The sequence below is a fragment of the Mytilus edulis genome, chromosome 9 (genome assembly GCF_963676685.1).
Source record: "Mytilus edulis chromosome 9, xbMytEdul2.2, whole genome shotgun sequence".
Classification (NCBI taxonomy): domain Eukaryota; kingdom Metazoa; phylum Mollusca; class Bivalvia; order Mytilida; family Mytilidae; genus Mytilus; species Mytilus edulis.
The window spans coordinates 62,837,626-62,851,186 of record NC_092352.1 but is presented as its reverse complement, the minus strand read 5'-3'; the positions used below and the strand labels follow the sequence as shown (position 1 = coordinate 62,851,186).

The window sequence follows — 13,561 nt, the reverse complement described above, 5'->3', positions numbered from 1 at the left end:
GAAACTACACACAAAACAAACCCGGAGACGAAACGTAATCATTCCATAATGTTTCTCTAGCCATGAAAATTTCACCCCATGACAAGCAACTTCCAGCAGAGAAACAACCTGATGATGATGTTTGAAGATATGAACACTTGTTACAAGCAACTGCAAACTTCAATCAAAATGATAAATTCCTCTAGGCCTTCATATGCTATAAAGTTTACCACTTAGTTTAAACTAGCATCAGCCTATTGCATTACTTATGGTTTATTTAAAGAAGAGTAAAACATGGTTATAGAAACCACAACATGATTTGCTTTCATTCTAAGTGATCATTAATCCATCAAAAACATTGCTACAGTTATAGCTTCAGTATGAACTGCACCTTGCTAATCATTTTAACCTTTTGTATAACGTTTAAATTGTTTGGTTTTTTTTATAGAAATAAGAAGATGTGGTATGATTGGCAATTAGTATTAACTCTTTACAAGAGACCAAATTGACACAGCAAACACAACTATAGGTCACTGTACGGCCTTCAACATATAGTAAAACTCATACCGCATAGTCCTCTAAAAAAGGTTCAGACATTATGACAAATGTAAAAAATTTCAAACGAGAAAAAAATAATGAACGAAAAACATATATAATATACAACAACAACCACTGAATTACAGGCTCCAGACTATATATTTAATCGTTCAGAATATCTTTAAAACTGGTACTTGTGCGAATACAAAATTATTTTCGAGCGTTGTTTCTATCTGTTTTTAAATTTTTGATACAACAAATGCACGAGCATCAATAATAATCAGTTGGTGTTATGATTAACTTTCGATTTAACACATAATTCAGTCCTGTTTTAAACAATAGAGGGGGTTTAGAACTGTTCTCTGATTATAAGCTTGCAAGCAATGATAGTTTAAGTCTTACTAGGAAGTAAAACTAACAGGAGGTTAACTTATGCTGCGAATTTTTATCTTCGAAGTCTCGGAGAGCAATATCGAAACTGTCTGTGCATACTGGGAGCTTATATATATCTCAGTGAATTCTCAGTGATAAAGCCAGAAATTTCTCTGGAAAGTTAATTAAACTGTATCTACACTACGTGTGTTAAGTGACTTATGAAAAAGAATCTATTTAATTTTGTTTCTTATTTCAGAAATAGATTGAACGTTTCAGAAATAACAGTTTAACAGCTAATTAATTTCCACGAGAAAACAAAGTTATCAAACAACTAATACTTCGGATCATTTACTTTATACTCTGTTGGAGAAAAAACAGTAATTTAATTTGCCATTTGTTAAAAATCAAAGTTCACGTTAACTCGATAGTCTATATAATCTCCTGCATCAGTGATGCTGACTTCGTTTGCTTCTCTCTGAGGACGTTAAAAAGTAGTTATTATAGTTATATACGCCACAGAAACAAATAAGCGGGGCGGCAAATTTTTCTGCGTCTTCGATAATTACCCAATATGCATGCATGAATGTGGCGTGAATAAGTTTATATTTATTTTTCAGACGAAGCTACAGAAATAATGTTGTGATTGCATATATGGATAATGAAAGTTAACGAAAATGATAAATTTTATTTATTTTCTGGTGATGTGTTATGGATTTGTGACATTTACTTTTGGAAGTAACGTTATCCGTTTAGGATATTTAACCGGATCGGAACAATTAGGTAAATATTACCAGCGCCCTGGTCAATCTATATCAGGTGCATTAACCTTTGCATTGGACGAAATTAATTCAGACTCAACACTATTACCAAATACCGATCTAGTTTTCACATCTGCAGAAACATATGGTAGTGAAAAGGAGAGTATTCGCCAAACAGTGGAATTATTAAAACATAATATTTCCGTTTATATAGGACCTCAGGAAACATGTATACACGAAGGAAGGATAGCTTCTGCATTCAATCTTCCTATGGTTTCATATGTAAGTAATTTATTATTAAATGTAAAGTATATGCACCACTAGGAAAACGGAAAGATGAAATCCAACGCAAAATATGCACAACTAAGTGTGTGTGTGTAGTGTTTTGAGGGACTAGTGTTTGTCATTGTGTCTTTTCTGCTTTTAACCATGGTGTTTTCAGTCACTTTTTTGTCCCCTTTCATATGTTACTTATTTTATCTAGTATGTTATTACTATTTGAGCTACCTAAATAGAAAAATACATTTTTTTACGTACCCTTTTCGATGAACTGTTTATGTACTAGAAATAATAGTTCGCAAAAGCAAACGAATGAATATACATAAAAAAACATATCACAGATACCAGGATTGACGTTTTATATTAACGCCAGACGCGCGTTTCGTCTTCGAAAGACTTATCATTAACAAAATTTGGAATGGTCTCAATATGTTAGCAGTAGACTGGATTTACACATATATGCTGTGTATGTGTCAATGAGACAAAAATAAAAAAAAACAGGAAAATTTACATCTAACTTCAGTATTTTCTGCACAAATAAGAACTAGTCTTACTATTTTTTGTTCAGTTGCGACAACTTCCTCTGATAATGTGGTCAGTGATTTAAATACTTTTTTGCATGTTTACATTTACTCAAAAGTTTGGAAATCATATACATAACGTTTTGTTTGATTTCGATCATACCTGATAACACCAGATATATTTGGCATAATGATATATAGTTTTTTCTTCATTTGTCAATATTTTCGCCATGATTTTATTTTATCTTACATAAAAATGTAGATGAGTTGCAACAACAGGGCTTCTAATTGTTATTGTATAGATATGTTTTATGGCTTTCCGTTATAATAATTAAGATTAGTTTTGTCAGTTTTCCTGATGTTCTTTAATTATATGGTTTTTGTCTATGACGAGATATGTATCTCACACTTTAACAAATTAATTTCCGAATCATAATTATATTGTTCAAATTTTGCCGGGGATATTTGTTTGGTGTTTCTACATTGCCGACTATCACGCATCTCATTTTTGTACAATCACACTATAAAGATACACAAAATAAGCATTTAATCATAATGAAAATTCAGCGCATCAAACAATTTTATTAATTTTACATTGACATAAAAACCGTAAATTCTTTTGGGTAGCCTTTGTTATCATGAGTAGTTTTAGAACATGTATTTTCAGTATAAATCGTTTCCTTATCACCACGTTTTATGGGTTATTATTCTACTCAAATAAAGACTTAATTGTGTTAGAGGTAGAACCAATTTCATATGTAATGATTCTGAATTAGACATACATTGTAGATAATCCTTGTAAATATGTAAATTGGATATTTTTTTCTTGTTTCATTGATGTCTTACTACAGTTAATACTGTAAGTCATAAAGTGTAACATATATTATATATGTCAATATGGAGGGGGGATAAGAGGGGTCCTGATCCCGAAATCCCGAGCTTAAAAACACCCAAATCCCAGAGTCCCGATAAAGGTCCTATCCCCCCTCAATATGAAATTTAAAAAAAAAGATATGGCCAATGAGACATGATAGTTTTGCTTTTCAGTATTGACTGAAGTTTCTCATTCCCCTTTAGAATCCCCGTCGATTAGATATCATCATTATCATAGTCATCTTTTGATTGTGTCAACCTGTCATTAATGTTTCTAAAAAATCATTATAATAATAATTTGCTTTTTTTTGTCTACAATGTTATCAATTGTTGTATATTTTAAAAGATCTTTAAAGGTCAAAGTGTGTGGTGTATGTCTGTAACTAGTAAAGTATTTATGGAAAACTTAAATATTTCTATAAATTTAAAGCCTTCTGAAGAAAAACAAAATTAGTCATGTTTGCATAATTTCTTCTGTTCTTAATTTTTTTCAATTTATTTTTACAAATCGTAGATTCGTGCAATTACGTATAATCGACAAGGTCAGATTGAAGTATTTTGAGGGTCATATCCATATCTGACATCTGCAATTTTAAGACTTACCGTACAGTAACTTGGCGCTAAACTTTTTCCGATTAAAGACTATTTTGTTTGACAATAAACTAGGATACATATACTCACATGTTGATAAAGTTATTTTTAAGTGAAAATATCCTTTAAACTTAAAAGCAAATTGATAGCTAAAATTTAAGTGTTGAACTCTATGTACGGATATTCATATTTGGTATTTGTATTCATTGGGAAGTAATTTTCTTGTGAATTCCTATTACTATAACTGATCATGATACAAACTTCAGAATTGAATCCGAATTCTCTGAAATTGAAATTTCTAACGTATTATGTCAAATAAAGATACGCTGATTGACATTATCTTAAATTACTACATTTTCATGTCTTCCACTTCAGACACACGTAAATAAATTTTAAAAATTCAATAACTAGGTTGATTTTCTATTCAGTAAGTTCGCAAAGATAAAATAAGAACGGATCGGTTTTTGCATTTTAAAAAGTCGTGTTTAATTGATTTTCAGAGGCCATTAACAACTTCTTTAAAGAGAACTTTACCCAAGATTATAGGAAGTAAGCCATTCAGAACTAGACAATTAGTTAAAACGAAAATAATGAAAATCAGATATGCAGGGGGAAAAAATCAGATGTTTCGATAAATATTACAAACAAGTAATCTGAATAATAAAAACTAAGGATAAGTTGACTATATAACCTTTGATGATGTAAAAAGTAAAATCACAAAAATACTGAACTCCGAGGACAATTCAAAACGGAAAGTCCCTAATCAAATGGCAAACTCAAAAGCTCAACCACATCAAACGAATGGACAACATCTGTCATATTCATATGAATCAATTATTCAAAGCAAAGAATACAAATCATATTTAGGAATTGTTTTTCGTCAATTATCTTTTATTATTTTGACTAGGTGCCAAACATTTTACCTGCATAAACATATACGAGATTTTTACTTAACTTAAACAGCCGAAATTCAAAAAGTAGAGAGAAATCCAATTTGTGTTAAATTGATATATTGTAACTAGTATTTATTTTTTGATTTCATGTTCCGATTGACGGTTACAATACACACAATTTTGATTTTTTTTTAAATCTAAATAATTTTTGACTCACCAGCAGAATCAGATACGCATTATAAAAGTAAATAACAAAGATAACAAAATATTTGCCTAAAGAAAGTCTGCACACTATTTTCAGCTTTTAATTGTTCTTGAACAGAAATAAATCCGTTCACAATCCTTGAGACCATACAGGAAACCTGTCTTTTTCAATTAATGATACTTGACTAAAATGAAAAGAAATCGCTAATGTAGATGTATTTAGTTCAATTTCTTTTAATAACTGCCACTACTGTACCAATAGCCTGTCAACACTAAGGTTGTAAGTTGGAACTCGGTACGCTTTGGTGCTTTCGACTCAATCGTAATTGACTATGATTGGCAATTGTCCTATGGAATTTTTTAACGACCTTGCAGCTATACAGCCCTTGCACGGTTTGTCAATTTTCCTACTAAACTTAGATTGTCACTCTGGGCACTCTAGCTTTCTACACCAATTAAAAATGACTTCCCAGAAAAAGCGCAATATTCTGAAAATGGCATGAAACACCAAGCAATCTATGAAGCAAAATAAACCGTTTGAGTTACACATACGGTGTATACGAATTATACCGTTCTTCTGTTCCTCCTTAATAAACCGTTTGAGTAACACATACGGTGTATACGAGTTATACCGTTCTTCTGTTCCTCCTTAATAAACCGTTTGAGTTACACATACGGTGGTTACGAATTATACCGTTCTTCTCTTCCTCCTAAAATCTTTAAATAATAGTAATTATCTGCTTTTGTTTTGCCCCAAAAACACGACGGTCTACTACCAAGGAAGAAATCTTTTTACCTTTCTGATTCACCCGAGATCAACTTCATTTTTTATGAGATTTGGATTGCTAAATTTAATGTTTTTGTTGCCGTTATGTGTACCCTTATTGTCCTTTTTGAATTGTTGCTGATGGCCATGATGTGGTCTATTGTAAACTTTTGATAGCACCCATGAGTATCCTTGTGTTAATCGATTTTATCAATAGCTAAACTAATATTAGGCTAGTCTAAACTTGGATTGTTTAGGACTGACCCTATTTGATCTTTTAATGGTTCACAGAAATATAGTAGATGCATGACAACATGCCATGCGATATTTAATTTTTATAATAAATGAAGAGTTTAGTTTTAAGTATAATTTCACATTTACGTAAGCGTTTAGGTAAATTTACGTTGTTTAGTCACTGGTAAAGATCGAGTGGAATCATGACAATCATCATACTAGATCTTCGTACTTTCATAGTAAGAATTATTCTTTACTGAATGACTATTTCTACTAAATGCAATAGACTTTACTTTGATAATCTCCTCCTGTCTAATGCAAACATTAACTTTGATATAAGAACATCCTTGTATAACGCATTTCGTTTCAGTGATTTGACAGGATTTGCTATTATAGAATACAGGAACCATTATAACTACTTGGTTAGGAATAATAATTGACTAAAAACCACTTGAGATATTCCAGCTGCAGTTTACTGCTTATAAAGCCTTTAGAAAATAGACTGATTAGTAACAGTGCAAATGTGAGTAACCGCTTTATCTGGACGAAAATACTTGAAGGAATACATACAACTTTTTCTAAATTGATTTAAATGTTTTCTCCCTTGGAAACAATTAATTAAATTTTTCTCGGTTTATGATATGAATTATCACAAGGTATCGGTTTTTAATGATTAATTGGCGTTTGATGATCTTTGTCTGTTCTGAAGACTAGATAAATAAGACAAATGTCTGCACAAGCCAGTACGATTGTAACAAATGTTTTGATAACTCAAATTACTTCAACAAAGTAATTTACTTCCGGTTTCATGTGATAGAATGCTTATGGTGTTTGGACATCAAAATAAGTGACAATGGATCAGTATAACTACGCATCATTCCTGTAAAACTAATTAAGGCAAACGATTAAATCGTCGAAATGATTTATAAAGCAGTGGACTTTTATAGGGACTGTAACAGAAAAATAACGATAACCTTGGGTCAGACATGACATACAAGCTTTTACATAAAGACACCGTTTGATAACACTTAGAAGATCGAATCATGTGGCACTAACACTGCCATTACAAATATGGCTAAACCGTATCTACTGTACACTAAAATAGACTAGTAAGTTAATTTACAGGTTAAGAATTCCGTACACGAAAGTTTGACGTCGGGAAATTGCTTTACGTTTGTATTGAGACAATACAATCTGCCTACATACATGATATATATTAGTGTTGCTGTTAATATGATCAGGGTAAGGTGTAGGTAAACCTTCTTTTGTAATTTTTAAGTTATTTTGCTTTTATTTGAACATGGTTGAAGAGTAAATATTTTCGATAGATTTTGATAATATTTTATATTAAATATTTTTCAAGCTACGCATTCAGGTTTGTCATTCAAGTTATTTGTCGTTATTGACTATAACTTACACATGTCATAATTAGAGGTCCGTCATTTAAAGACTTATCAACCGTATATCATATACGTTGACGCATACGCATCTGCAGATTTACCAATAAACATTATGTGATCCCGAGCTTTAACTGTATAGACTTTCAATAATGCAGATGGGCAACTGATTAATTATAATGCTAGTATCTAATTGTGTAGCTGACTTAATTGTAGGAAAAGAGGGTCAAAAGATACCACTGGGACAGAGGGAAAACATGTAATAGCCTAAGCTCGGGATCACAATATATTGTTTGGTATATCTGCAGATGCGTATATACGTCAACGTATATGATACGGTTGATACGTTTTTAAATGACCGACCTCTTACAATAGACAGAAACCAACGACGACAACCACTGGATTACAGACTTTTAACTCGGTACTGGCTCATACTTAATACTATGACAGTAACGGTGTGTTCACGTGTCAAAACTTAATTTTTGATTTTAGATGTTTTTTCTGCTTTGTATTGATCTGATCAGCCGAGACCTTTTCAACTGATTTTTATAGTTTTTTCTTTTGTTGTACGGTAGCACCACTGTCCCAGGTTTGGGGAGGGTTGAGTGATCACATACATGCTTCTCACATCCACATTATTTATGTGCATGTGCCAAGTCAGGAACCTGCAGTTTAGTGGTTTTCGTTGGTTCATACCTGTCATGTTTTAATTCGTAAACTATTTTTAAATAAATAGGCCGTTAGTTTTCTAAATTGAATTGTTTCATATTTTTCATGTAGGGGTCTTTTATAGCGGTTGGGATATTTTCCAAAATTGATAAAGGCCGTACAGTTGCCTATAAAGGCTTACATCTACTTCATTTACACTATGATGAATCATTGTCTCGTTGTATATCAAACTAAATCTACTTTATTTTTAAATAAGCAATGTGGTTCTGTTAGACATGTTTGTGAGCTCTCTACAATCCCAAATTACCTGGACAGTGGTGTTTAAGCACAACCTAAAAACTAGTTTTTTCAGGAATCAATTTTTTGCTTATTATGTGTGTTCGTAAGATTCATTCACCAATAAATATGTCTGTCAATATAAGCAAATAGTTGCGTTAACACCAAATAACCAATCAACCAATATATTCACTCGCATCAATATAATTGTCCTTAAAATTTGCTTATTAATTTTAATAACGAAATTGTTAATCTTCACAGCTGAAACATTCAATTCTGGTTTTGTACATTTCACTTGACTTCGATGGTCTAGCTATATACAGTGTACGAAGCATGTCCATATTTTTGTGACATAAACATTCAAAAGGAAATACATATTATTTTGGTTCAATAGCTTGCAATTTTTCTCTTTTCTTATTTTAAAAGGAAATAATAAGATAACGTTATATATAGAAAATTGTTTTCTATTTTAAGCTGTTGTTCAAAATATTTTCTTTTAAAATTTGGATGGAAGACATTTTTGTCATCATAACCCAACTTTGCCATTCAGATAACAAGTCAATTAAAGACACTGATTGTATTTCCTTAAACATTCAGTCGGTGATTGTTATCAATTTTCATTTCCTTAAATGTGCAAAGACTATTTTCATTTTATATTTAAATGAATTCTATAATTCGGATTGATCTTTTAAGACAATCCTTTTTACAAGGTTAAAATAAAAGATTGAGATCACTTTCATGACACATGTGTCGAAATGCTTAAGCAAATTGTAATTAATCGCGATCAATTTAATATAATGACAATCAAAACAATTTTTGCATTCGATTAACATCGATGCTGTTGGGACAATTGTTTCAAACGTCTAGTACGTATCTTTTAGGTATCATATTGTCCTTTTTGCTATATGTGTAAGTTATTAAAATCTCTAAAGGGTTTATGTTCGGTTTGAAATCTTAGAAATTGAAATTGATATTGAACTTTACAATTTTTCAATTAGCGCATGTACTTTTTCATACATACTACTGTATAATCCTGCAACAGCCATATACAAATCCATACTAAACTTATATTTCCATTTCGAGCGGAAATGCGATCAATTTAATATAATGACAATCAAAACAATAATTGCATTCGATTAACCTCGATGCTGTTGGGACAATTGTTTCAAACGTAAAGTACGTATCTCTAGGTATCATATTGTCATTTTTGCTATGTGTAAGTAATCAAAATCTTTTAAAGGGTTTGTGTTCGGTTTGAAATCTTAAAAATTGAAATTGATATTGAACTTTACAATTTTTCAATTAGCGCATGTACTTTTTCATACATACTACTGTATAATCCTGCAACAGCCATATACAAATCCATACTAAACTTATATTTCCATTTCTAGCGGAAATGCTATCAGTTTAATATAATGACAAACAAAACAAAAATTGCATTCGATTTACCTCGATGCTGTTGGGACAATTGTTTCAAACGTAAAGTACGTATCTCTAGGTATCATATTGTCATTTTTGCTATGTGTAAGTAATCAAAATCTTTTAAAGGGTTTGTGTTCGGTTTGAAATCTTAAAAATTGAAATTGATATTGAACTTTACAATTTTTCAATTATCACATGTACTTTTTCATACATACTACAGTTTTATAATGTATAATCCTGCAACAGCCATATACAAATCCATACTTAACTTATATTTCCATTTCTAGCGAATGCTTAGATTTATAGACCTATTTCAGATGTCAATTAAGATATTGCTCATCAGTTCATAGCTTTATGTATGTCTATTTATATCAGAACGTCATCTTTTGTGTTAATAAATTTCATACACGGAATAAATCACAGCAGTTTTATAAATTGCTCACATGAACTTCAATTTATAAGTTTCCAATAATTATTTACGCAATATATTGTACAAGCGGATGAAAGTTGTAATTGAAATTTCCAAAAGGTGGCTTTTAGTAATTGGTTAAATTTTCACAGTACCTACTGGAAACTGAACGGAAATGAAAATATTTTTCTCAATTAATCATGCATTTGATATGAAGATTACATAAAAGCTATAGTTCTATTATGATCTTTTCAAACTGAGAATCGGAGGAAATTCAGTGCAGTTGAATTTATTTGGTATATCATTCGTTAACCCGTAAGTAGTAGAGTTCAGTCACTTGGGTTTCGTGCCTTAAGTCATTTATTTCAACATGAGAAAAACAGGGAGGGATAATCATGAAATAAATATTCAAATTGCACATATATATTGCATAAAAGCAAGTTGGTTATAGCATTTTGTATCTAATGCCTTGATAAAGTTTCCACGTTGTTCTTTAATTCGACCGGTATTATTATACTCGTATCATTCTATATGCCAAGTGTTACATTACAGATTCAATTCTCCATGGTTCTCTGTGTGGACAATGGCTATTCAACAATAAAACGGCCGAAAAACAATTATGCTTCCATGAAAAGTGATGTGTTATCCTTTATCGTGTATTTTTCCAAGTATCAATTAGAAAAGAAGGTCTTTTGTTTGGATTAACATATCATTCAAAATATATGTGTCTTGTCGTTGTTGTTTTCGAATGTTCTTTGTACAAATATGTTCCCGTTCATATTAAATAACAAAATACACTTCGGATTTTAGTATTTATTGAATCATAATTTTAAAGTAGCCAAAGAATATAATCTGGAAGTGCATGCAGTGATTTTAATATGTAAGAACTCAATGTTATTTTCATAGTTTTTTGTGGGGTTCAAAAGCACATTCATTCGTCCCCTATGGTATCACCAGCCCAGTAGTCAGCACTTCGGTGTTGACATAAAACTAAGGATTGTCTTATCCCAGGAATAGATTACCATAGCCGTATTTGTTGTTTGGCTTTATAACTATTTTGATCTGAGCGTCACTAATGAGCCTTATGTAGACGAAACGCGCGTCTGGCGTATTGAATTATAATCCTGGTACCTTTGATAACTATTTACACCACTGGGTCGATGCAACTGCTGGTGGACGTTTCGTCTCCGAGGTTTTCACCAGCCCAGTAGTCAGCACTTTGGTGTTGACATGAATATCAATCATATGGTCATTTTTATAAATTTCTTGTTAGAAAACATTGAATTTTTCGATAAAACTAAGGATTTTCATATCCCAGGAATAGATTACCTTGGCCGTATTTGGCACAACTTTTTGAAATTTTGGGTCATCAAATGCTCTTCAACTTTGTACTTGTTTGGCTTTATAACTATTTTGATCTGAGCGTCACTGCTGAGTCTTATGTAGACAAAACCCGTATCTGGCATATTAAATTATAATCCTGGTACCTTTGATAACTATTATAAATCAAATTCCCTTTATTGATTTTAAAATGGAAAAGTAAAACGATGCATCAAAATTAAATAAATCAAATGTTAGCAACTTAATAAAACTTGTCGTACTTATGCAGGTTTTATTCAGATTTATGTAAATTATCATTGTTATAGTCGAGAAAATTAGCGTTCCAACTTTAAACTATGTAAAATCAACAATTTTCCGCGCATTAAAATAAAAGGGTTCAAGGGAAAGGAATATCTTTGTGTCAATCTGCAACAATGGAATATTTCATATAATTTCATCTTGATTGATTTAATCGATCTTCTTTTGTAAGTACATGAACAAGTTATCAAACAGATTAAATTTGCATAATTTAATGGGTTTGAAGTAAATTAAATGACAACTCATCCGTTAAGCTGAGCGGGATTTATAAATACACAGCTACGTTAGGTATGAACTTTCAGCGTCTCAGTTTTAAATGACCGTCCCAAATGTCCGGGCTTCTATCCGTTCGATCTCATTTGTTGAACTTAACTACATGAAACTTATTGATCTTTTTATCAGAATATTGTAATGAATATGCGTGATATATTGGCCATATCATTGTACGTTAATCAAACAACAAAAGGGACATTAATCAACTGCATGTTGATTAGTCTTGAAAGTATATAATTTCAAAATAGGTTTCTCAGCTTAACACAAATAACTTTTGTTTTATTATCAATTTCCATATTTATTCTGTACGACGAGTCGTAACTGAAGTAAAGTCATTTTTTTAAATCTATAAACAAGAGTCAATCATATATTTTTTGTTGCATTAATTTTTATGATATTTTTTGTTTAGATTTTGTGATGATTTGTTCACGCTTATAATTGTGCATGACCTATAATATTTATTCATCTCAATCTTTTTAAATAAAAGTTGCGATTTTTTTCTCTCATAAATTTCCAGTGATTAAGTCTTCCATTTTAGCATCAGATAAAGATGATCATTTTTGTGGGTTTTTTTATTCAATGGGTCAATGAATGTTCTATTTATGATATTTTAGAGACGTAATAACTGCATATACCACCCACTTAGAAATACATAAACCTGAATTGATTGTATTGCTTCTGAAGATAGTTTATTATTCCAGTTGTTATATCAGTTAAAGAAAACCAACATAAAATACTTACGTTTCTATAATTAAAGAGATGTCTCAGTGTTGATGATGAAGGCCGTGTCAATTCCTTCAGATTGCGAAAAATACTAGTATGTTTTGTCTGATACTATCATTACTATAGGTATCAAAGGCTTTCATGCTAAAACAGAAGTCAATGCAACAGGTATTATCTCTCAATGGGGTTCTCAACGATTTGTGTTTTTAGTTTAACATTCGTGGGAATTTCTCAACACTTATAAACATTGAATATAACATTCATAACATATGTAAAATAAAAACAAAAGTATGCCTTAATATGATTTCCCTCTTGTATTTTGGTTGAGATGCGTACCTATTTGCTTTCTCAAGTCATCGACCATATGTCAATTGTGTATCATTGACAATCATTAATGTAATATCATACTACCCTTTTATCATATCCACGATATTGGGTGGAAAACAAAATTCTATTTTCCACAAATGTTATTTAACTATTAGAATATTATTAGAAGATTATGACGCTTTTGGATCAGTTGATTACCATTTATACGGTATTCGCTTTCTGATTATGTTATTTCTGCTCTGAATTTAACAAGATAAATTACGCCATCCATAACAAAAGATATGAATGATAATCATGGAAAGCTGCATTAAGTCTTGTCTGATTTGGTTCTCAAAAGACATCATGCTGTATTTTCAAGTATGAAATTTAAAGCATACAAACTACCCTCCTGTTCATAGATCCTTAAGTTGTTATGTT

The 13,561-nt window shown here is 31.1% G+C and overlaps 1 protein-coding gene across 1 annotated transcript in view; it reads left to right on the top strand.

Annotated features, from left to right (window-relative positions):
- The first annotated feature begins 950 nt into the window (after positions 1 to 950).
- Positions 951 to 13,561, top strand: part of LOC139488771 (guanylate cyclase 32E-like) — a 49,978-nt gene continuing 37,367 nt past the window's right edge. The window contains exon 1 of the mRNA XM_071274660.1: positions 951 to 1,931. Coding sequence (XP_071130761.1) covers positions 1,566 to 1,931 — 366 coding nt within the window. The 5' untranslated portion in view covers positions 951 to 1,565. The remainder of the gene's footprint in view (positions 1,932 to 13,561) is intronic.